The sequence below is a fragment of the Pelobates fuscus genome, chromosome 9, assembly GCF_036172605.1.
Source record: "Pelobates fuscus isolate aPelFus1 chromosome 9, aPelFus1.pri, whole genome shotgun sequence".
Lineage (NCBI taxonomy): Eukaryota > Metazoa > Chordata > Amphibia > Anura > Pelobatidae > Pelobates > Pelobates fuscus.
This window is the reverse complement of record NC_086325.1, coordinates 117,834,649-117,860,678: the sequence shown is the minus strand read 5'-3', so window position 1 is coordinate 117,860,678 and position 26,030 is coordinate 117,834,649. Positions and strand designations below refer to the sequence as shown.

Here is a 26,030-nt window from a genome sequence, read left to right as displayed (position 1 = left end):
AAGTATGTATATCCATAAATATAGATGGTAAAGTGCTCACCTTATCCAGAGCCAATGAGGTAAACCTGGCTCTGGTTGAAATCACTTTAACCCACTCAGCAGCAGACAGTGGACTATATGATCAAAAAAAATAAATTCTATTTATTAATCAGTAATTTTTTTTTTTTTTTTACTGAGGGGTGAGTATATATTTCTTTAGCACTCCACTGTTTGGGAATTTTTTTAGGTGGTTGGTATCTTTCACTGACCTTCCTTTTTAATCTCCCTACCTTTATTACATTGTTATAGTGGTGGATTGGAGAGACCCACTTAATAGTGTTGAAGCTGCTGTATATATCTTACATCTATCATATTGTTTAAGCGCCTGCTTGACACACATATCACGTTTGATTATTCCTGGCTATGTCTGCAGCACTGGGGAAATTTATAAAGTATTTGATCCTGTTGTGTGTGTTCAGTTCCTGTGTTCCAGTCTCCATATTGACCACGGCTTCTGTCTTCGTTTATCCTGATCTCTGGCATCCCTTGACTTCGGCTACACTTTGTTAATCCTGACCTCTAGCATCCTTGTCGGTACTGCATTGGAATCACCCTCCTGCACTGATTTAAAGTCCAGGTGTCTTCTTTTCTGGTCACCTTGGACTGTGTCTATCTGCAAGGGTGAGCAAACATATCTGCGCTACTGACTCCCATCTCAGGTAAGAACCCTGACAGGTTCCCTCTTTCCTGGATGGCTTAGCTTATATGTTACATTATCTCCCTTGTTAGTTAACTATTTAGACCCTGTCAAGTTTTAATCAATTCTGCACTATAGGTGTGTAATAAGCACCATACTACGAAACATGTCTCATGTGCAATTATTTGAAATATAAAACACAAATATAAATTTGATGGAGATTTTGCAAACAGAATGTACCTGTTGGTTTTTGTCTGAAGCAGACCTTGGCATAAGTGTAATGAAGGAAAATGCTACAAGAAAAACAAGAAATCCAGGCAATGTTTTATTTTATTTCTAAGTTTACAATAATCTGGTCAATGGCAGGAAGATCAGAAACATATTTATATTAGTCAGATAAAAGCTGCTCCTTTTACCAAGTCCAGAAGAAAAGTCTGCTCCCATATTTGGATGGTTTTAACTCTCCTTCAATTGGAGGGTTTGGTTCAGGCCTTGGCCTTGAGTGGTAGGTGTTTTCTGGGAGTGGTCTGTCAGTTTCCACTTTTGTGACCTAATGAGATCAATTGAGAAGTAAATCAAATGGCAATTGTACATTTTAACAAATACACCACATATGATTGAGGTGATCTCTTAATTAAGTCAACCTGAAAAATGATTCATTGTTCAGCATACCAGAGCTTTTCATAGCAGATTTCCTCCACTGTCCAATGACATTTCTTGAATTAACATATCTGGCTGGCTATTTGTTCCTTCTCGTTATACACTTCTGTATGAATTATAGCACAACACTTTGTTTTTACTACTTTTAAAGGAACATTTCAAGCACCATATACTACAGCTCATTGTAATGGTTATGGTGGTCAGGAACACCCTGTTGCAGTTCACAGTTTGAGAACTTAAGTCCAGTAGGGACGCCTGGTCCAAACCCAGTCCTCACCAGTAGGAGAAGCTGGATGCCTTTTATAAATCAAAGCAAGACTCATGCAGGACAACAATCACTGGTTGAGAGTGTCAGCTGAGCGGGCTGTACTCTTTATGGTTCTTCGATTGGTCCTTTAAGGCTTAGAATGTATAATTTATGCCCCAAGGCTTGTTTACAAACTCTGTTTATCCCCACTTTAATGCATACCCGTTCATAATTTAAAATATTTTTATTCTCCTGTTTTCATTTATTTTTTTATTCTTATGCCACTGTTATGGACATGTATTTTGTGTATGGTTTATTTTATTGCTAAAGCTTTAAAGTTGGTTATTGGCTGTGTTTATTATGGTTATTATTTAAAAAAATCCCTGATAGGGGATTTGAACCTGGGTACTGCAAAAAGATTGCCCAATTTATCCAGCCAAGATTGAATGCAAATACCACACATTCTTCTCCCTCCAACCCCAACACACATCCTGGCCCTTTCCCACTTTTTACATTTTGCTTTCTTTTTCCTACAAATCCCAAACTGTGGACTGCATGCTCATGGTGCTGAGGTGGATTTCAGCCACACCTCATAAAAGAGATCCAACAAAGGCAAAAATAATAATCTGCATTTGCTCTCTCTGTCAGAGGTAACTTGCTAGCATTTCAAATCTACACTGCCCTTGGGTGTTATCAGTCTGATATAGAAATGGTACAGGTAATGGCACAAGTGATCAAAAGCTGCTTTGAGACCAGAAGCTGCTTTGGGCCTAACTGCAGGGCAAGCCTCCACTGGCCACTCCTCAGATAGCTACTAGAGGTGCTTCTTGTGGGAGTATTGCACAATGTGCAGCACTGCCATTCAGTGTCTCCACCCTCTGTATGGAGACACTGAACTTCCCTCATAGAAATTCAATGCATTTCTATGATGAGATGCGGATTGACTAGGGCTGTGTTTGGCTTGTGCTGGCACTGCCCCTGATCTGCCTCCTTGACACTCTCAGCCAATCCAATGCTTTCCTATGTGAAAGCACTGTGATTGGCTCAGAGCACCACTTCTGATTATGTCAATCAAGCAGGCAGATCAGCCAACAGCCTGGAATAAATGTAAGATTTTGCTATATTTAGAGGGGCAAGTGGGGAGAGGGCAAGATGGTGGTTTTAACACTATAGGATCAGGAATACAGGTTTGTGTTCCTGACGTATAGTGTTCCTTTAAAAGAGTATATATTTTAATGTATGCATTTCCTGAAAAACAACACAGTGTACAGTTTATGTGTATAAATAACTATAGTTGACCATCAGTCACGGACAAAAGTACCAAAGTTCTTTTAAAAAGACATGGCTCCCTGGTATCTGATTTACTATTAAAGTGTATTTCGGAGTGTTATTCAATAAAATGGGAGGGGAAAAGTGGTTCAGATATGATACATGAGTTCATAAAAACAGTATCAAACAAATGCAAACTTGCAATGAAGCTACAAATGTATATCAAGTTAATAAGGTATTTAATAAGCTCACCTTAGACAGATCTCCCAAGTCTGGCCTCACCCAACCAAGCTTATCAAGAACACAGTTATCAAATGCTTGCTGCTGTTTGCGACAACGTCTGAGCTCCTGTAAGTTTGAATAGTCAATACAGGTCCAATATTCAGTAAAGGGCTCTGCGCAATGAGTCTTAATCTTCCTGTAAAATAAATAAATTAAAGGTCATGATATCCCTGACTAAAAAGTGTATTTTGTACTGGTAGTTTACATGGAATGTAAGAATATTTTCTCATAAAAAAGTAACACAGGCACACTTAAGAAAAGAAAATATTTGTATGAAAAATCATGGAGTGCTGGCCTATTTTGTAGCTGTATATGCACATACACACAGATTCCAACTTATTCCGCAGCATTTGACAATATTATTAAGGGGGAAATTTAACAATAAACGAGAAACTATTACGAATTTTGACAGTAATTATAGGCTGATGAAGACCCTGAAGGAGCTAACAAGCTATAGGGGGGGCGGAGCCTGGCATCCAAACGGAGCGGTTGTGCTGCACCTCAGCTCCTGCTCAAAACGGCACAAATTGGGGAATTTACCCCCCCAAATAACGACACAAGAGCATGCAGGAGAGGTGCCATTAAGTAGGGAACACCCGGGTGACACTTGGGTGCAAAAACGAAGCGTGTAACCCATCGAGACCCTGCATTACCACCCGAGGCCTACCAGAGATCGGGCAGTGGAGAGACGGCCGCTCACCACGCTGCAGACCTGAATATGGACTCCCAGGGGTTCCCAACGCCTACCCCCCCCCCCTTTTGGACCGATGGGGGTTATCTCGGTCCAGCATGGGCAACCGGAGAGACAGACTGAGCCTGAAACCGCAGCTCACAGGAGAGAAACTGAAGAGCTATCAAGCACATGGCCTGCCTAAGATGGCGCCGACAAGCGAGACAAACCACACACAAGGGGCAGTCACAGCTTTACTCCCGCAGCCCTGGGAGAATACAGCGAGATCCACCGATTTCCTTATCGAGCGATCAAATTATTCTGCAAGGCTGGATGAGATATTAGACAACTTCTGGAGAAACCTGGCCCTGCGCCAGCGGCAGCAAGCACAGCCTCGGCAGGCCGACAGCCCACCTCACGGCACCAGCAAAATGGCCACTGCGCCTAATGGTCGTCCCATACGCCTTCCTGGGCCGAAGACCACCCGGAACAAACCTCTGAGGCACCGACCACAACGCCGCAGGCTTGGCCGCTGCAGGCGGCGGCAGAACACCCAAGCTGATAGTGGCGCCCAAAGAAGGGAAGACCCGGCCTCATTGAGACACCGAGTCAGTGGAGTACAGGTGCAGATGGATATAAATATCAGGGAAAACGCTGTCTGGACCTATAAAAATTAATAAGACATAGTGAAGACTGTTACATATATAAAATAACAGACACTTTCTTGAGTGCACTCACAAGATGTAGGAAGGAAAATCGCTCTGAAATAGCCACCACCTACTCCTGTAGGGGGGTCACACTGAGGATATGCTGGATCTTGTAGATATTAAAATCCGGAACCAAAAGTAGAGCAGGAACAAAGTATGGTAGAAAAGGTATTTATTCATAAATACAATAAAAGGCACTGGTCCAACGCGTTTCGTTCAAACAGAACTTCTTCAGGGACCTTTCAAGTTAAAATTAATAATACATATACCATACATACAAATTCCCGCTGTACCCTCCCTTATCCCACAGTCCCAATATATAAGGCAGCTACTAATCCCATTGGTGGTGTGGTGGGTGTGTTCGAGCTTGGTTCCGGATTCCTCAATCACTTGCCGACTCACAGCTGATCGTCAACTTCTTTTCCCGCTTCCCGGGTTTCAGAAGTGTCGCCGGAAGTGACGTCTGCGTTCCAAAATACCACTTCCGTGCGTTCCATCTCTGATTTCGCATCCGCGTGAAGTGTGGTCCTCGTGAGTCTCTATAGTTATGTATACACATGCGTGGTCGGCGAAAAGCCGAACTTAGAAAAAATTATGATCAGTGACTGCTAATAACATAGCCCATTGGAAAAAAGAAAAGAGTGTATCAATATCAAATCATAAAACTTTATCAAGTGCAATTATTGCTTCAAATTTTAGTTCATATAATGTCTATTTTTAATTAATTTATACCCTTTAATCCAATACATGAATATTTAAACATATTAAAAAAATTATATATGTATAATAAAAATGCACTCTGAATAATCAGTTTTACGTGAAAGAAAATTATAAATAAAACTGATAATAATTCCCATAAGATTAAACGAAAATACTCCATATATCTCAGACAGATAATTGTAATATTACAAACATCTAATCATCAAGAAAACAAATCAAGTCAATGTCCACATTTAACCCCTTCGGCTCCAGTGTCTGTAAGCAGTGTATCCAATAAGTTTCTTTCTGTCGAAGTCGTTTTAACCTATCCCCTCCTCTCCAATGGGGGGGGGGATATATTCAATGCCTTTACACACAAAATCTTTAAAATTGAATGCAGGACATGACTGACAGTGTAATGGAACCGAGTGGGTTGTGAGACGTTTTTTAATATTATTCAAATGTTCCATGAATCTGACTTTCAGTAATCTCTTGGTGCGTCCCACATATTGCCTGCCGCACGGACACTGCAGTAAATATACTACAAAATCCGATGAAAAAATTGCAGAAACTAAAAACCAGAAGTATAAAAGAGATAAGGAAGATAAGAAACAAAATAGGTTTTCCACAATCAATAAATTCCAACGAAACCATAATATGCCCTCTTCCCCACAAAGAAAACGATTTTCCAATGTTCATTATCAAGGAATAAAAAGGGACAATGTGCAATATAGGAAAACATCATCATCCTTCTCCCCTAGACCAAAAGAGAGATTTAATACTAAATTCTCCTCAACCAGGAATCAAGGAGCTATCCCTAAAGAAAGTCAGGGTGGGGCCAATTATAGGGATCATACTAATAAAGGATCATATGCAGAGGTGACCAGCAGGATAAGAAACAGAAATGAGGAGCCCTATTTGAGACCGTCCCAAGATAGCCGGGAGAATTTTTTAGAAGGGGGTTTACCACCCCGGGAGAAAACAATAAGGAATTATTTTTTCCCAAAGCAAGCCAATTGGGAACATCCCAATCGGTTTGCACCATTACAAACAGAGTCCCCTGTCAAAAGAATGAGAACCAACGAGGAAATACACCAAGTCGAGGACTAAGATCCTTACCATCCAATGAAACAAATAAGGGAATAATTAACCTGTCAGGGTTCCCCCTATCTGATCTAGAGATACAAGTCTTGGAGAAAGGCATTAAATTTGCCCCAAATGAAGGGATTAACGATTTTGAGTTGTACATAGATCTTAAAAAATTTGTGAGAGAACTCACGGTTAAGAGACATTTCTTGAAACATCCCAGTACCCCCCATGTGGGGATTGACGGTACACCAATAAAATATGACCACTTTAAAAGGAAGTCCCATTTCTATCCTGTGTTTAATAAGGGATCACACTTAGAAACTTTTGAAACTATGGTAGAGAAAGATCTTAAAACCATCAATAAGAGAAAGAAACAAAGAGATAATTTAACATACCAAGAAAGGGCTTGCCTAAAAACTATGATGAAAAGAGTAGATATCGTTTTTAAGGAGGCCGACAAAGGAGGGGCCATAGTAGTTATGAGCAGGTCGTATTATTTACAAGAATCTGCAAACATCCTCAATGATCAAGTAACATACCGAAAACTTAAGAATGACCCAACGAAACAGTTTAATAAGATTCTCGAAATTATATTGACCAAAGCCTTGACTGATCAAGTCATCTCCCAAAAGAATTTTGATTTTCTTTTGGAAAGAAATCCTATGATTCCCATTTTTTATTTTTTGCCCAAAATCCATAAAAATTTATTTTTTCCTCCGGGCCGCCCTATAATCAGTGGGATCAATTCTATAACGGCCAACCTCTCGGCGTTTATAGATTCATATTTACAGAAATATGCACAAGAAGCTATATCTTATGTAAGAGACACTAAGTCCCTCTTACAGGAATTGGCAAATATTCAATGGCGAGAAGAGTATAGTTGGGCCACTCTGGACGTAACGTCCCTTTACACTGTTATAGATCACAATCAGGGAATTGAGGCTATTCGTCATTACATGGATAGAGATGAGACTGTTTCGGATAACCTTAAAGAATTTATAATTAGAGGAGTTCAATTTATTTTGGAACAAAATTATTTTTTCTTTGAGGGTTCTTTTTATTTACAGATTAGAGGTACCGCCATGGGCACCAGGTTTGCCCCCAGCTATGCCAACACATTCATGAGGAAGTGGGAAGATCACTACGTGTGGGCTGGTCATGGCTGGGGGGCATCCCTGGTGCTCTGGCGGCGATACATCGACGATGTTATTATTATTTGGAAGGGAGATAGGATTTCTTTTGATTGTTTTTCTACGTATTTAAATGATAACAACTTAAACCTGAAATTCACTCCAACATGGGAGAAGGAATCCATCAATTTCTTAGACTTGGTCCTGTTTAGTCAACAAGATAAAATTCATACTAGGTGCTATTTTAAACCAACAGATGGTAACAGCTACGTGCATAAGACCAGCTGCCATCACCAGCCCTGGCTGAGAGGAATAACTAAAAGTCAACTAATTAGAGTCAAACGTAACTGTTCTATACCTCAAGAATTTCAAACACAGGCAGGATATATTAAACAAAAATTAATGAGACGTGGCTACAACAAAAATAGTATAGAAAAAGAGATGAGAATTATTGGTGTTGGGGAGAGGGATGAGTTACTCAAAGACATGGATAAATCTAAGAATAATTCAATATCCAAATTTAATTTTGCATTCAAGACAAGATTCAATACCCAACATAATGAGATTAGGAAAGTGTTCAAAAAACATTGGTCTATCTTACAAAGTGACCCTGTTATGGGACAATTATTGCCGAATAATCCACAAATGATTTATAGGAAGAACAAAAATTTGAAGAATATGTTAGCACCAAGTTATATCAAACCCATTAATAAATCTATCCCTAGTAATAGCATTAAGGGTTTTAGAGGCTGTAGAGGATGTGTGGCATGTGGTACAGCCTCTTTATTAGATTCTGACTCTTTTCAAAGTACCACCACAGGGATTTCATTTCCCATTAGGTCGCTGATTGGCTGCCGCACGGATTTTGTAGTATATTTACTGCAGTGTCCGTGCGGCAGGCAATATGTGGGACGCACCAAGAGATTACTGAAAGTCAGATTCATGGAACATTTGAATAATATTAAAAAACGTCTCACAACCCACTCGGTTCCATTACACTGTCAGTCATGTCCTGCATTCAATTTTAAAGATTTTGTGTGTAAAGGCATTGAATATATCCCCCCCCATTGGAGAGGAGGGGATAGGTTAAAACGACTTCGACAGAAAGAAACTTATTGGATACACTGCTTACAGACACTGGAGCCGAAGGGGTTAAATGTGGACATTGACTTGATTTGTTTTCTTGATGATTAGATGTTTGTAATATTACAATTATCTGTCTGAGATATATGGAGTATTTTCGTTTAATCTTATGGGAATTATTATCAGTTTTATTTATAATTTTCTTTCACGTAAAACTGATTATTCAGAGTGCATTTTTATTATACATATATAATTTTTTTAATATGTTTAAATATTCATGTATTGGATTAAAGGGTATAAATTAATTAAAAATAGACATTATATGAACTAAAATTTGAAGCAATAATTGCACTTGATAAAGTTTTATGATTTGATATTGATACACTCTTTTCTTTTTTCCAATGGGCTATGTTATTAGCAGTCACTGATCATAATTTTTTCTAAGTTCGGCTTTTCGCCGACCACGCATGTGTATACATAACTATAGAGACTCACGAGGACCACACTTCACGCGGATGCGAAATCAGAGATGGAACGCACGGAAGTGGTATTTTGGAACGCAGACGTCACTTCCGGCGACACTTCTGAAACCCGGGAAGCGGGAAAAGAAGTTGACGATCAGCTGTGAGTCGGCAAGTGATTGAGGAATCCGGAACCAAGCTCGAACACACCCACCACACCACCAATGGGATTAGTAGCTGCCTTATATATTGGGACTGTGGGATAAGGGAGGGTACAGCGGGAATTTGTATGTATGGTATATGTATTATTAATTTTAACTTGAAAGGTCCCTGAAGAAGTTCTGTTTGAACGAAACGCGTTGGACCAGTGCCTTTTATTGTATTTATGAATAAATACCTTTTCTACCATACTTTGTTCCTGCTCTACTTTTGGTTCCGGATTTTAATATCTACAAGATCCAGCATATCCTCAGTGTGACCCCCCTACAGGAGTAGGTGGTGGCTATTTCAGAGCGATTTTCCTTCCTACATCTTGTGAGTGCACTCAAGAAAGTGTCTGTTATTTTATATATGTAACAGTCTTCACTATGTCTTATTAATTTTTATAGGTCCAGACAGCGTTTTCCCTGATATTTATATCCATTTGTTCTATTTTGGCACCTATGTGGAAAGTTGCCGTTGGGAAGCTGTTGCTAAGTTAAGTTTATTTATTTATTTTGTGTTTGCACAGTCTATTTGAGTGTGTATTTTGTGGAGTACAGGTGCAGGCCTTCACCACGACCTGGGGCTGGCTGATGGCCATCGGGCAACGGCGCCCCGCTGCCTTCCCGCGGACTCACCTGGATGGGGGTGTCACCCTGCCAAGCAAGGGCATCGGCTGATAAGGGACTCTCGACCCCAAGGACACTATATGGTTAAACTAGCCGTGATTAAACCGTGCAACCGACCATTTAACGTACTAGCAAAATGTTTCTTTACCCTGAGAGCGGCATATTGTCTACCCTGTCTACTGTGTTACCAACTACCTAAATGCTTAGCAATCTTAGGGTTGTGTTTATAATGCTATTGTTTAGACCCTAGCATTTAAAGGGGGCTATCCCCCATACACTTGATCTCCAGCCTGTAGCTAACCATGTCCTTCCTGAGCAAAACCTAAGTGGAACCCGCGTTTCTAACTGTTGCAGGAAAGCTAGTATTAGCCTATAACGATTACCCTGCAAGTCGCATTAGACTAATCGTAACTGCTTATCTAACTTCCTAACCTTGTATGTGTTTGCGCAACTAGAGTTGTATGTTTACAGCCTGTAATATAACGCATAGATTAAAAATAGTGTGGCGCCTGAATAGCCTATAAATCCCTTACAATTGAACAAATGCATCATTGTAGGCTGGTAGTTGACCTGTACTGTCAGTAACACTATGTCTCTTCATGTTTCAACAAGTAACGATCGCAGTCCTTCCTAACTGTGAAACACAAACCAGCCTGTCAGCATTAACGTGTGTTATAATGATACCTACTAAGCGTCACTCATTTACGTTATTTCATGTGATTTTACCTCATGACACTTAACTTAACCTGTAACGCTGTGTATATTCATGTTTTAAAAAAAGAAAATATGTCAGTCTTTCTTAGGAGAAACCATCCTGTTAGCATTCACGAGTGTTATCCCTATGTACCTCCTTTCTCTATTCTGTACCCCATAACGCATATGCCATAATAAAAGAAAGATTTACAAAAAAACAAGCTATAGGGGGTGGAGTATAAAAACACACCGCTGGGAATTACAACCAAGGGACAGGTGGAAATGAGCAAAATTGGAAGGTGACAGTAAATGAAGATATAACTGTAAATAATGTGATAGTATATATTTGCCGAATGACTTGCTTCATAGAGTCACGGGTTATTCTGAAGAGGTGGGTTTTAAGAAACCTTTTTTTCTTTTTTTTTACAGTTACATAGGCTGAAAAAAGACATTCATCCATTAAGGTCAGTCTCTCACATCAGTTTTTCCTGTTGTTCTAAACAAAGGCAAAAAACCAAAACTATTTAAAAAAAGAAAAACTAAGCGCTTTCCAATTTTGCAACAAATCAGGAAAAAATATAATTTCTCTACCCCAGAATAGCAGTGTCATATCTCATTTGATCAAGAAGCTGTTAACTCAAATATGAATTACATTCGTGAATATTATGTTATTGCAAGAATTCACCCAGTAGCGGTTTTAAAAAAACCAAAACATATAGATTCTGATAAAAACCACCTCCTCTCAGCGTAAATGTGTGACCCTGTATCCTATGTATAGGAAAAGTATTTTTTTTTCCCCTGCAGAGTCAGAACCACTGGTGCATTAATACAATGCCAGAAGCTCGATGCTGCCATCCTGGTTTACAAAACCGTAAGGCGAACTATAAATTGGAATGCTTGAAGCAGCCATACATCTGCTGTTATCAATTTGCTGGGCAGCTCCATTCTTCATGAGTAAACATCTCCTAAAACAAATACTAGAATGTAAGGTTCCTAACTGGGGAGTTTCTTTCCTGGAAGAGGATACTGCCAGCTGCATTACTTGCCTGTGATAGATCTTCAAAAAACTGTAGTATTTTTATGCATTATCTCTATGATGTAGAAAAATAAAGGGTGAGGTGTGAAAAATCATGTATATTGTGTCACTTTAAAGCATCTTTGTCAATTTCTCTCTTTCGACTGAGGTGGCGGGGTGAAGTAAACTGCATATATACTTGTGATAAGTTTTACTGTTTTGACACCGTAATATGTGTGTTCAGCGAAGTCTCCTGGGTATAACAGTATACCCATGTACAGGTTTTATGATGTTTTTGAAAGTTACTTAGTCAAAAACAAGGCTTGTATTTCAGTTTTTTCACTTTAAAATTAGCCAGGTTGGTTATGTTGGGACCATATGGTAGCCCAGGAATGACAATTACCCCCATGATGGCATACCATTTGCAAAAATAGACATCCCAAAGTATTGCAAATGGAGTACACAAACAGTCAAACACTGGCCAAAGTTAGCGTTTATAATTTGTTTGTGTGTGAAAAATGCTAAAGACTAATTTGAACGCTAATTTTGACCAGTGTTTGTGACTAAGTGGCTAATAAAAAAGACCGGACATACCCCATTTGTAAAAACTGAGGTTGTCTACTGGTATGGTATGCTATCATGGGGGTAATTCTCATTCCTGGGCTACCATACGGTCTCAAAGACAACAATACCAGTCTGGCAAATTTCAAAAAGTGTATAAACTAAAATATAATATATATTTCCAAAACACCATAAAACATATACAGGTAGGGTACTGTTTAACTCAGGAGACATTGTGGAATACAAATATGTGTACTTTATTGCAGTAACAGCAAACAGCATTATGACATTCACTGTTAACATTTCTCACATTTTTATATATTTTATTTATATTAAATTATGTTGCATTGATTTGATGTTAAATGAAAGCCCTGTTTTCCCGAATAAAAAGGATATATAATAAGTGTGGGTGTACTTAATATGAAATAGGTTAATTAGGGTTTACATTTTGTTTTGATCACAACTTGTACAATTGGCTCAGTCCATAAGGGGTTAAAGGAACATTCCATGCACCACAACAACAATTTGTTGTAGTGCTTTTGGTGACAAGAGTGCGCCATTGTCCCCCCAAATGCAATTAATCAAAACATTTTAAACAGTTACCTGAGGTACACCTGCAACTGGCTATCATCTCTGGACAGCCGACATTTTCTAATCAGTAACGTCCATTAGCTCTCCCGAGCTGCTCAGCTCAGCATAGCAAACTGAAGTTCCCGCTCAAGAATTGTTGTTTCTTAGATAAAATGTCAAACCAAAAAACTGTTTGACTCCTTACAATGGTCACAGGTAACTAGGCACTCCTGGTACCATAACCACTACAGTAAGCTGTAGTGGTTATGGTGACAGACTGGTATATGAAAGTATTACCTGAAGAACTCAAGGGCGCATTGATTCACTTGTCTCCCTTCCTTCAGACATCTTCTTGGATCCTTCTCTTCCCAACGACACAGCATGAATTCCTTATTGGGGTTATCACACTGACTTCCATAATGATGGGCTGCAGCCTTTAGCACAGCAGAACTTACTTCAAGCTGAACAAAATTGCATAGAAAGAGAGAACATTTAGCTCCTGACATTAGAGGAATCTAGTTACTGATCAAACACCAAGAATCAACCACAAAACTTTGTTCTCAGGAAAGAGGACAAATATAACTAAAACAGACATATTGCATTCCAATCCATTAGCCTTTTATTAAAGGGACACTTCATTACCCAAATACAAAACAATTAATCACAGTTTAGTAGATATTATCCTAATGAAAGAATGCATGCATTTATTTTTTTATTTGGGGTATATCTAAAAACTGGTTGCAAAACACGCAGTTCTCTTGTCTGCAAGCCCTCCACTTTTAACCCAGCCCAGACTTTCCAATCAAAGACATTCCAATGAGAAGTCTTTGCAATGCAGACGCTCTGGGAAATTGCTGCCTCTCGAGTTTAGCTCCACTAAGCTAACCAAACAAGGAAGTAACAGGACATGTTTTCAGCTTGAAAGCCGAGGGGTAGAGAGGGCCCTGTCCGTAAGCGGAGATATAGCCACTGAAGCTCTTTTATACAAAGTGCTTAGCTAGATAGCCGTGAGCTTACAATCTAAATGTAGTGTGCCCCTTTTATTTAGCAATTTACAAAAATGTTGTTTCTGATAAATGAAAATATTTACAGACTAGGCAGAGGTTTCCAATTAATTTTTCACATGGAACCCTTTTACATAGTGTACCAACATCTTGGATACCCAAAACCAACATCTTGGATACCCCCAAAAAATATTTGCGCCATACCACAAACCTTTTAATTAGCAGAGTGAAATGTTTAACTTTTTTGGCATATTTAGTTTTTTGGTATATACACACACAGTAATATCTACAGATAAACAGATTGTAGTACTTGGGAGCAGTGTCTTCTGTGTATAGAGTTGGTGTTTGTATATAATTTTAGCATTTTAATACAGAGGTGTGTGTGTATGTCATATTTGCATTTGAGTGCAGTGGGCTGTTTGGATGTGGTGTTGGACTATAATTGCAGATGTACATTTGTGTGTAGTATTGGTGTTTGTATATAATTTTGGAGCTGGAGTTCAGGGGTGTCTTTGTATGTTATGTTTGTGTTTGCAGGGGTGTGTTTCAGGGAAGCCATCAGAGCATGACAACCATGACGTTCTGGAAGTTCCAGTCCCCACATTACCTAAGTAGACATATATATATAGCAATTTTCGATGTGTGTGTGTATATATATATATATATATATATATATATATTTGTTGTAGAGGGGGCCCGCATCACACTCTCACTGACCTTCCCAGCAGCTCTGTCTAAATCTTATGAGTCCCGCGGCCATCAGAGTGTTGCCATGGCAATGCTCCGCGCAGCATGAAGGAGTTAGACAGGGGAGCTGCTGGGAAGGTTAGTGATAGTGTGCTGCGGGCCTCCTCTGCAGAGTCCATGCCACCGGACCACCATGGAACGTGATCTCCCCCCTCCCTGGCCAGATAAGAAGCAGGGAGGGGGTGGTAAAACAAAGTTTTTAGAAATACAATATTTATACAAATAAAAAAAAGTGACCCCCATTTTACACACACACTACACAAACACACTGCATAAACTGCATTCACTGTACACACACTACACAAACACACACCTCCTTCACTATACACACACTGCACAAACACTCATTGCATTCATTAAACACACTACACAAACGCACACTGCCTTCACTATACACACTACACAAACACACACTGCATTCATTATACACACACTACACCATGGATGTCAAACTCGCGAGCCGCATGCGGCCCATAACTAATATGTTTGCGGCCCGCTGCGAGGGAGCGCCAAGCGTTATCTCTCCCTGCTCAGCTTCCCGCAGTGATGCCGGGAGCCGGAATATGACATCACAGGGAGAGCTCAGGGGTAGTGCTCCCTTGCTGAAAACCTATAGCGCCTGCACGTACAGCCGCCTTCCTGCCCAGCAGCCCCACTGGACCATAGGTAAGAAAGCCAAAGGTAGGGAGGCTAGGTGGATTTAAATTAAAATATATAATAATAAAAAAATGTTGGGGGGGAATGTGTGTTTGTGTCTGTCAGTGAGTCTATGTGTGAGGGAGCCTGTGTGTCTGAGTGATTGTGTCTGTCTGTGAGTGAGCCTGTTTGTCAGTTAGTGTGTGTCTGTCAGTGAATGTGTGTGTTGGAGTAATTCTGTGTGTATGTCACTCAGTGAGTGTGAGTGAGAACAGGGGCTTAGTAGAAGAGGGGACTGGGATTTAGTAGAGGGGGTCGTTGTACTTTTCAAAATAAACCTACGTTTCTATGAAAATTTACAATTTTGTTTTTTTGCGGCCCACTTAAACCTAAACCTTGTTTATTTGGCCCTTGCGAGCCTTTGAGTTTGACATGCATGCACTACACAAACACACTCCACATTCACTATACACACTGCATCTAATACACACAAACACACTACATCAAACACACACACACTACATGCACTACACAAACACACTCTGCATTCACTATATACACACACCGCATCTAATACATACAAACACACACCGCATCCACTTTACACACACCACAATCAGTACAATCCTGTGGGCGGACTCAGGGGTGGGCGTGTGGGTGGACTCAGTGGTGCCCAGACCTCGAGCTGTGTCAGGGGCCCAGACCTCGAGCTGTGTCAGGGGCCCAGACCTCGAGCTGTGTCAGGGGCCCAGACCTCGAGCTGTGTAAATTTTTATTTATTTTTTTCTTTAAATATTTAAAAATTATTTTTTTTAGTCCCCTCTTCCTGCTTCTTTTTTGGCCAGAGAGGGGGGATATTGCATTCCCTGGTGGTCCAGTGGCATGGACTGTGCAGTGAGGGCCCAGCAAGCGCTTACTCGCGAGAGTTAGACAGGGTTGCTGAAGGGAGCTGCTGGGAAGGTAAGCAAGCACTTGCTGGGCCCCCCAGGACCGCCGGACTTGTAATGGGCCCGGCAGTCCTGGTATGTATTATCTTTATTGGCCGATACCGATATTGCCGAAAATACCAAATATCGCCCTATAATAACCCACTGCTGGCTGGTGTGTGAGGTCGGAAAGCTGCTCAATGCCCACTGCTGCCTCTCTCCCTCCAGTGTGGCACTCTCTATGTCTGCATACAATACTACAGTGGCCCAGTTGCGCTCTTAAGCGGTCGTGACACCTGAACGCAATACCCACCGGGTAGCCCTAAGTGGTCATTAGGTCACCAGATGGCCAAATCGCAGGTGAACCCCAATTTTGTTCTAGCGGAACCCTAGGGTTCCACAGAACATCTATTAGGAAACGCTGCATTAGAGAAACATCTTCCTTTTAGACCTTCAATATTCGAACGTCTTAACATTTGGCTACATCACTCGACACCAAAACATGTCCAATGCATGTCACAGAAAAATACAGGGTCCAATTCTTCTCTACATAGTGATTTCCTCGCCAGCACCAAAGGCAAGGAGACTGCTGTGGCTATGGATTACAGGCAAGGTTAAAAGTTTTTTTTTTTTTTTTTTTTTTTTTTAAATCAATTTATTTTAAAAGGGGGGCAAGAAATCTAAAACATTAACGCAACACTCTAAAGTTAAAAAATGCATTTGTTTTAAAGTAACACTATAGTTGTTTGTATTTTTTTATTTCTGTCACTATAGCTGTAATAACAGTATTTTATTATTTGCAATTTCATTCAGGTGTGATTTACGCAAAATAACTAACTCATAGTATTTGTCTTACCTAGAATGTGGGGGTAAAAGAGTATTTAAGTGTATTTTATTATTTGTAGTTAGTTATTTTGCTTATTGAACCACTTAATCACACCTGAACGAAATAGCAAATAATATACGCTAAAATAGACTTTTACCTCTAATAACACTATTTAGGTTCCCGGCCCGCCTATAACCAATGTAAAACATGATTTTACTCACCTTTATTCCAGCACCATCTGGGTCCGACCCATTCTCTATCTTAGCCAATCCAATACTTTCAAATGCATTGGGAGGTTATTGTGCATGTACAGGAAAATACTATGCTGTGCCAATCAACCTCTTCCCTATGGGGAACTCTGTGCAGCACTGATCCAGGAAGCACCTCTAGTTGCTGTCTGAGAGATTGCCACTAGACGTGTTTCTAGGCATTAAAATGCCTGCAGGGACAGACTATACACACCTGTACAACTACATTAAGTGTCCCTTTAACAAAAAAGAATTCCACCTTTGACAGTGTCATTGGGATAGCATCAGCCAGCTGAACAACTATTGTAAAACGATTTGCCGCATAATTGACGAACGATACCAAGACAATCATAACTGCTGCAGCTATCTTTTACTAAAGATAATAAATACATAATATCACGTGTTGGGATAGCTCCTCTGCGGTAATGCAGATCTATGCCGGTGTTTGTGCTTTATCACCATTAAATGTAGCATAACTATTTATTCATTAAATCGGTGCAAGTATAGGGCAACCAGTTAGTATCCCATACTAAAACTATACAGTCTCACACTAACAACATGCTGGTAGGATGCGTGCAGCCTCATACCATGCACACCTACTACTAGCCGTACAGAGAAACACCATTAACAATAAAATACATTAATAAAGAATTCTTAGTCACAGACCTCTTGTACAGAGAGATCCTCAGCCCCAGGTAACTCTACCGGCCCGGGCATGGCGGCCTCTGTCCCCGGAAGGTCAGCGCACTGCGCATGCGCGGCTGACGCCATGACAGCTACGTAAAATGACGCACGCACGTCACCGAGCCGCACGAATCATCACCCTCCGAAGTTATCATTTTGGCTACGTGGTCGTGACGTTTTGATCCCTACCACTGGCTGTTATATGCCTTGACAGTTTACCGTAGTTTTAAAATCGCCATGCTAGACGGGGCTGGCTGATGATTGGTCGCGGCTGTCACGTGACATTTCGTTGCCACGGTAACAGCGTCTAGCTGTGCCTTTCAGGGTTGCCACGGTAACGGCTATTTCGGTTCTCTTTTCATGCAAGATGGAGTTCACTGGCAGCGAGTACCGAGGGGACCACCGACATGGGAGGTATAATGTAATGAGCCATGATGCTTATATACAGAACCAGCTAAATTAAATATTTTATATACCAGTGGTTTGCTGCATTGGGTAACCACATCAACAGTTTCTCATGCACTGTGTATAGAATTGCTATCTCAGCTAGGATTTATACGTAACAAGCCAAATTGTTAAAATATTACAAATCAATTGCCCATTTTGCACCAAAATCTGGAAAAATAAATATGTAGCGATATAGCACTCATGTCCAAAGAGTTCATTGTCCCATTGCTGTTGATTCCTCCATAAAACAAGGAACCCGAGTTTGAATCCACACTCCACACAATGGGTGGCAGGAGAGTTCATTTTGACTTTCCCCAAATAGCCCCATTCTTTGATTATAAAGTGCAGTGGAATTTGTTGACACTATATAAATGTAATCAGGGCCGTCCTTAGGCATTTAGACGCCCTATGCGAAAAATCTTCACAGCGCCCCCCCTCCCCCCGTCATCCATGTATGCTGTAATGTTTGTGTTGTCTGTGTATGTGATAGTAGGTGTGATGACTGTGTGTGATATGTATGCTATGTGTGATATTTGTAATGGGTGTATTAACAGTGTGTGATATGCGTGTATTGGTTGCATGTGACACACACACACACAGAGTCAGACGGCCATACACACACACAGGAAGACATCCACACACACACACACAGGCAGACAGTCATACACACACACACACAGACACACACAGGCAGACAGTCAGTCATACACACAGACACAGACAGTAATACACACAGAGGCAGACAGTAATACACACAGACACACACACAGTCATACACACAGACACACACAGAGGCAGACAGTCATACACACACACACACACGCAGACAGTCATACACACAGGCAGACAGTCATACACACAGACACACAGAGGCATACAGCCATACACACACACAGACAGTAATACACACACACACACACAGGCAGACAGTCATACACACACACACAGAAGCAGACAGTCATACACACACACACAGAGGCAGACAGTCATACACACAGACAGTAATACACACACACACACAGGCAGACAGTCATACACACACACACACACACACACACACACAGGTAGACAGTCATACACACAGACACACAGAGGCAGACAGTCATACACACACACACAGACAGTAATACACACACAGGCAGACAGTCATACACACAGAGGCAGACAGTCATACACACACACACAGTCATACACACAGACACACAGAGGCAGTCATACACACACACACACAGACAGTAATATACACACACAGGCAGACAGTCATACACACAGAGGCAGACAGTCATACACACACACACAGACAGTCATACACACAGACACACAGAGGCAGACAGTCATACACACACAGACAGTAATACACACAGACAGAGAGTCACACTCACCTGACAATCACACAGTTACCTGTGGAGTTTATTGTGGAGGCAGTGCAGCTCCTGGTGACTGTTTGGTAGGGAAGCAGGGACTCCTTCCTGCTTCCCCTGCATCAGTTTTCCGGCGATTTTAGCTCCGCCCCCGCCGCACGGTAAGCTCCGCCCCCGCCAGAAATTAAAAAAAAAAAAAAATATTTTACCATACAGCCTCTTTCTTACAAATCTTTATTCCTACTGGAGATAACTCTTTAATCTACCAATCTCCTTTCTTCAAGTCTAAATGGGTGACCTCTTGTCTTTTGTACAGTAATGTACAGTAATATTGCTAAACAGTAAATTTGGAAAATGTTTCCAATTTGGCCTAACATTTACAATTCTCTGAAATCTTCCATTCTCGGAAATTCCTACTTTATTGAACAGGTTCTGGCTGTGGTTTTGTCGACAGTGCATAGTGGCAGAGTGTGGAATTCACATGTTTTCAGAAGGAAATTAATCATAGGGATTCTTATGCAATCCCTCCCCAGGTTAGTTCATTGATCCTACTTATTGCTGGACAGCCGATATATTTCCTTGCAGTACATCCTATTTTATATTTATCGCTGCATCACAGCTAGTCAGTTTTGCGTTACAGTTCCTTGATATATATATATATATATATATATACCAAAAAATCCTGCACTCCACCCAAAACAAAGTGATATAATGCCCGGTGCTTAAGGTGTCCTGAGGAAAGCCTGAGCTGAAACGTTGACCGTTTTATTTTGGAGATCAAATAAAGGTTATATTTTAACGAAGTCCTTGGAGTGCTTTCCATCTTCACTTTTTATATATATATACATAAAACCTTGCACACACGCTTGAATTATTTACCTGGTGCTGAGCCTCTGCTTATAATACAAAAATTGAAACAATAGAAAAATAAGCTACACTCACAGTTTTCTGTATCTCATTTTTATTTTATTCCTCCATTGACTTGGTGGACAAAGCACAATGCTGTGTGTAAAATTAAGAATCTTTAGCAAAGGTCGACGTTTCAGTCCCACCTGGGGACCTTCCTCAGGACCTTGAGTCTGTATGTGCTTTGAAGCCCTACACATTTGGAGATTAACGCCTCTGCTACAGGAGGTGTAATTCCACCAACGGTAATGTCATTGGAGTGTCATTAGCCAGCTCGGTACAAGAATTCCGGGCTGGCTGATGTTATCTCAATGCAAAACTGGTATGTGATAACAGCTCCTACAGCATGCTAATTTTCAGACAGCCAAGGGCGGCAAGAACAAAGCTGTTTATTTATTTACAGCTGCAAAGTCCCAGTGCCTTCTGATATACACGATACACTGGGCCCCGAGCAACAAGAGAACAAAGAATATATACCATAAATGACATATTCCATACGTATAGAGAAAATACACAATCACACCCATATTACAATGATTATCATCCAATTATTAGGTTAACACTTATCTCTTACATATATTAACTATTATTATTATTGCCATTTATGTAGCGCCAACAGATTCCGTAGCGCTTACTGGTAGGAATTCCCGGCATTCCACACATGTGCCCTGGTCCTAGATGTGTACATAGTAGCTTTAGCCATGTGAGTACCAGAGGTTTTTCTAAAGCATTCTGTAGCTTCTACCACACTAGGAGGGGTTTGTTCCAACCAAAACCAGTGTTTTCTTAAAACACAGTTAGTTGGTTGGAGTAACCATTTAACCCCTTAAGGACACATGACATGTGTGACATGTCATGATTCCCTTTTATTCCAGAAGTTTGGTCCTTAAGGGGTTAAAGTCAAGCGTGCTAATTGAGGTTGGCCATATGGAGAGTCCTGCAAAAGAGCTAACGAATTGGAAGAGATTCTAGTTCTAAGACAGTTGAGAGGCATGTGACTGCTGGCGACTCTAGCAGCCTACATGTAACTGCTTAGCAGAGGATAAAATGGCACGTTTCTCAAAAAACCTAGTGTATTCTTTTTTTTTTTTTTATTCTTTATTTGTACTCGACAGGCAAAGCAAGTATACATTAACTGTTGGGCTTATGCAGAAGCCAACTAAGTTACAGTTCGTGAGAAAACAATAAACCTTTTGAACAATACAAATCAGAAGTTATAACTTACGCCCATTTCTGGGCCTTATGTGGCTTGCCTCCTATCGAGGATATTTTTATTTTAATGAGACAAGTATCAGGTTTGTCAATGATCCATACAATCCTTTTTGATCAGCCCAAGGGCTTCTCTGTTCCTTCAAACCTTTCAATCATGTCTGGTAAAAATAAAAATTACAAATAGAAGGCTGCCCCCCCCCCAAACTCAGGGGGGTGGCTCTAAGGAGAAGAAGAAAGACGTACAAGAGAAGAGAGGAGTAGCGATGGGAGAAGAAAGAGTAGTAAGAGAAAAATACGAAGATGAAGAAGAGAGAGAGGAGGGGGCCTCCCGAAGGTGACACCACAAGCCTCCGCATGGGACTTCTGGTTCCGTTACTGTCGTGTTGGATCCTTATTCGCTATCCTATCCCCCTCCGTCTCTATTCGAGCCCAGGGCGCTGTTGTCCCATGGCTCCCACAGTTTCTGGAACTTCTCCACCGAACCCTTTATCCTTGCTGTCAGGTTGTCCATTAGTTTACAGTCCCTTATTCTGGGCACAACCCCCTGATGATCTGGGCCCTCTGGCGAAAGCCATGCGGTTGCAATTGCTCAGCGTGCACATAGAGTCAACTTATGTATTCATTTCTGCTCTCTCCTGGTCCATCCGTCCACAGACCTATTAAGTAAATATACCCAAGGGTCCATAGGCAGGGGCCTGTCGAAAGTCTGTTTCAGTATATCTTCAACAGATTTCCAGAAGTCCTGGATTTTCGGGCACTCCCACCACATGTGTAGGTAAGTACCACGCGCACCGCAACCTCTCCAGCAGATGTCAGTGTCTGTTTTGTGCATATGATAGAGTTGTATGGGTGTGGTATACCAGCGTAGGATGGTTTTCCACGATTGTTCTTGAAACGTGACACATATGGAGGCTTTAGTGTTGGCTTCCCATATCTCTTGCCACTCTGTGCCTTCTAGCACCTCCCCTAAGTCTGATTCCCATTTGTCGGTGTACGCAAGGCTTCCCCATTCTTTATTCTCTGTGCTGAGGTGGGCATATAGGAGCGTAATCAGTCTCTTGGGGGCTACTCCATGTAAGCACATGGTCTCATAAAAAGTCATCTTCCTCTGGGATGCTTCTTTGATGTGTGGTTGTCTGGCGAAGTCCCGGATTTGAAGGTATCGGAAGAAATCCGCCGGGGTTAAGTGATTGTCCTGTTGGAGTTCCGCAAATTGGATTATTCTTCCATTTGGGAATAACTGATGGATCGTTGTAGTCCGGTCCTCTCGATGTGCCGAAATTCTCTAGGAGCCATACCTGGGGGGAAGTCACGGTTTCACAATATTTCAGTGAGGGGGACGAAGCAAGTCCATACCTGGTACTACATCTATCCCATATTTGCATTGAATTAAGTATGGCTGGACATGTCGCTCGTATTATCGGTCTGCTATCCTTCGGGACCCACATTGTGAACTGAGGAACGTCTGAGCCTACCATCATAGACTCAATTTCTACCCACCTCCTTTCATCAGGCGGGGAATGCCACATTGCTATTTGCGTCAGTTGGGCCGCCAGATAGTAAAAATACAAGCTCGGCAATCCCAATCCGCCCCTGTCCTTGCGTCGATATAACACCTGTCTGGATATTCTATGTCTCTTATTATTAAATGTAGGCACCACATCTGCTTTTCTCAAATACTCTGGTATAATTCCTGAAAGAAAAGAATCCTGAAAAATTTAAAACAGTTGGATGGATATTACGTTTCCTCAGCATGCGTGGGTGAATACCATCTAACCATGGGGATTTGTTGACTTATTTAATTGCTGTAGCAATATTTAATGATTTTACACTTTGGATAAGTACTAGGCTTTCCTATCGTGTACAGACCTGGCCAAGAATTGTAGGCCTTTTGAGTTTATTCTGTCGCTGTGTACAATTCTTTGAGTTTTTTTTTCGTTATCATGATTTACTGTTATCATAATTTATAATTGTGCTACAACAGATCTTGCTCGATTTTCCTTAAGCCGCTTGTATGTAGGAGTCAGACAAAAGTCTAAAAAACAGCACAATTATAGGTATATATTTAGGAAGTATGACATTTTTAGTTAGGTTCAAAGTACATTTACAGGGTTATCTACTAAAGTGAGAATTCAAGACTAGCTGAACTGGAAGCACAGCTGACTTAGAGAATGTTTCCAGTTTGGCTAGTTTGACTTTAAAGGACCACTCTAGGCACCCAGACCACTTCAGCTTAATGAAGTGGTCTGGGTGCCAGGTCCAGCTAGGGTTAACTAATTGTTTTATAAACATAGCAGTTTCAGAGAAACTGCTATGTTTATCAATTAGTTAAGCCTTCCCCCTAATCCTCTAGTGGCTGTCTCACTGACAGCCGCTAGAGGCGCTTGCGTGATTCTCACTGTGAAAATCACAGTGAGAGCACGCAAGCGTCCATAGGAAAGCATTATGAATGCTTTCCTATGTGACCGGCTGAATGCGCGCGCAGCTCTTGCCGCGCGTGCGCATTCAGCCGACGGGGAGGAACGGAGGCGGAGAGGAGAGCTCCCCGCCCAGCGCTGGAAAAAGGTAAGTTTTTACCCCTTTCCCCTTTCCAGAGCCGGGCGGGAGGGGGTCCCTGAGGGTGGGGGCACCCTCAGGGCACTCTAGTGCCAGGAAAACGAGTATGCTTTCCTGGCACTAGAGTGGTCCTTTAAGTTTGAAATTCATTTTGAATTTACCTTGAATTCTCATTTTAGTGAATATACCTGTTTGGGTTAACATTTTGGAGTAAAAATTACCAATTGCGCCATTGTTGCATTTAGAATAGATTTATCCCTAAATAAAATTAAACTAAATAAACCCTAAGATTAAGCTAATTCCAATCGTAATTCGGGTTGACCAAATAGAATTGCATTTTACATTTCAAATTCTGTCCAAATTTGGTCAGTAGGGTTATCTCCTAGTCATCAATCATCTTTTTATTTTGGCTCTACAGACAGAACACAAGTCAAACAAATGTGTTCATCCATTGCCCATGTCGTTTGTTTCGGGATACATCCATAAGCCACTTCAGAGTTACAGAATCACACAACCATCTGATCGTCCAAAATGTGGATGAATTGCAATTCATTTGAAACCAAGTGCGCAAGTCACTCACTATTACTACTACCGCTAATATTTACAGCCACCCTTCCATTTGCATATCTTTAGCCATGCATGTGTGGTTGCATACTTCCCTGGTATCTAGTAGGAATGAGCTGATGCTATGGCTTGTTTGAGATTCTGCATGTATGTATGATGGGATAGGTTCTTTTTATCATAGAGTCATAAAAAATATCATTAGAAAATTTACACTTTTTATACAAATTATAGGGAGAACAATGAACTGATTGTAATAAAGTTGTTGTGGAACCTTTACTTTTTTTTATATAGTTACAAGGCATTCGGATATACTGCACAATTTAAAGTACAGGCTACACATAACATGTCTAGATTAACTATTAAGAGATATACTAAGCTATGCAAAGTCATATACATGGTAATAAAAGTATTAAGGTAGGTTGTGAAACATGCTTATGTTACTGAGGTGTAGTATTCAAGAACTAAGCTATATGATATGCTAGCTTTGTGTTAAGCTACACTAAGCAACTGTAAACTCAGCCAGCGACAGCAAGTAAGCTTGAGTGCCACTGGGGTTTACCTCACCAGTCAGGTAGATAAACTAGAAAGAAAAGAGTAGAAAAGAAAAGGCAGGGAAGTGAAAGCAATATGGAGAAGCAATGTGTCCCTGCATTAACGGGAGTGGACTATGTCTCAGGTCTATCCCACACCACATGTAGGCCATGCTAGACAGTCTGTAACCCTGCTTGGACTAGTATCGGTATGTGCCTCCATGCTGTGCTCTCTCTTCAGCCAGGCTTCCTGCTTGCTTGTCTGGAGTAGTGTGCTGTGCCTGGGCTCTGCAGCTCCTGAATCCCATGCTTTAATAGGAGCTTTATCAGCCTCTCCAGGGATCTTTCTGCGGCATGCGGCAGGTTTGCGGACCCGTGAGATCTTCGGAGTACGGGGAGCACGTCGTGGGATCAGGCGACCAGTAGGTAGTGCCTCCACATGGGTTCCCAGCCCGGAGTGGGGTCGGCGCTCCAGTCTGGAGGTATGGGTCATAGATTCCACAGACAGGGTGATTGCAGAGTTTCGGCTCTCAATTCGCCTCCAGAATTCTTAACTTAGCTGTTTAAAGCGTGTGTCAAAGCTTTCTCTCCAAGTCTGAAGTGACATGCTCTTCAGTAAGGGAGCGTGTTGAGGTGCAGCGACCATGTTAGGCCTGCCATGCGGTGTTCGGACCACTCGGAGATTCTGTAGAATGGGAGCGGTGAGTGCCTCCAGTGGGGACTGGGATATCCCCCACCGGT

At 41.2% G+C, this 26,030-nt stretch overlaps 2 protein-coding genes across 2 annotated transcripts in view; one reads left to right on the top strand and one right to left on the bottom strand.

Annotated features, from left to right (window-relative positions):
- Window positions 1-988: 988 nt before the first annotated feature.
- Window positions 989-17,793, bottom strand: NDUFA8 (NADH:ubiquinone oxidoreductase subunit A8). The gene is made up of 4 exons (XM_063432326.1): window positions 17,696-17,793; window positions 12,940-13,103; window positions 3,105-3,270; window positions 989-1,226 (listed from the first exon to the last, which is right to left on the bottom strand). The coding sequence occupies exons 1-4, from the start codon at window positions 17,744-17,746 to the stop codon at window positions 1,089-1,091; spliced, it is 519 nt and encodes a 172-aa protein (XP_063288396.1). The 5' UTR covers window positions 17,747-17,793; the 3' UTR covers window positions 989-1,088.
- Window positions 17,794-17,972: 179 nt separating this feature from the next.
- Window positions 17,973-26,030, top strand: part of MORN5 (MORN repeat containing 5) — a 42,465-nt gene continuing 34,407 nt past the window's right edge. Inside the window, exon 1 of the mRNA XM_063432328.1 lies at window positions 17,973-18,127. Coding sequence (XP_063288398.1) covers window positions 18,081-18,127 — 47 coding nt within the window. The 5' untranslated portion in view covers window positions 17,973-18,080. The remainder of the gene's footprint in view (window positions 18,128-26,030) is intronic.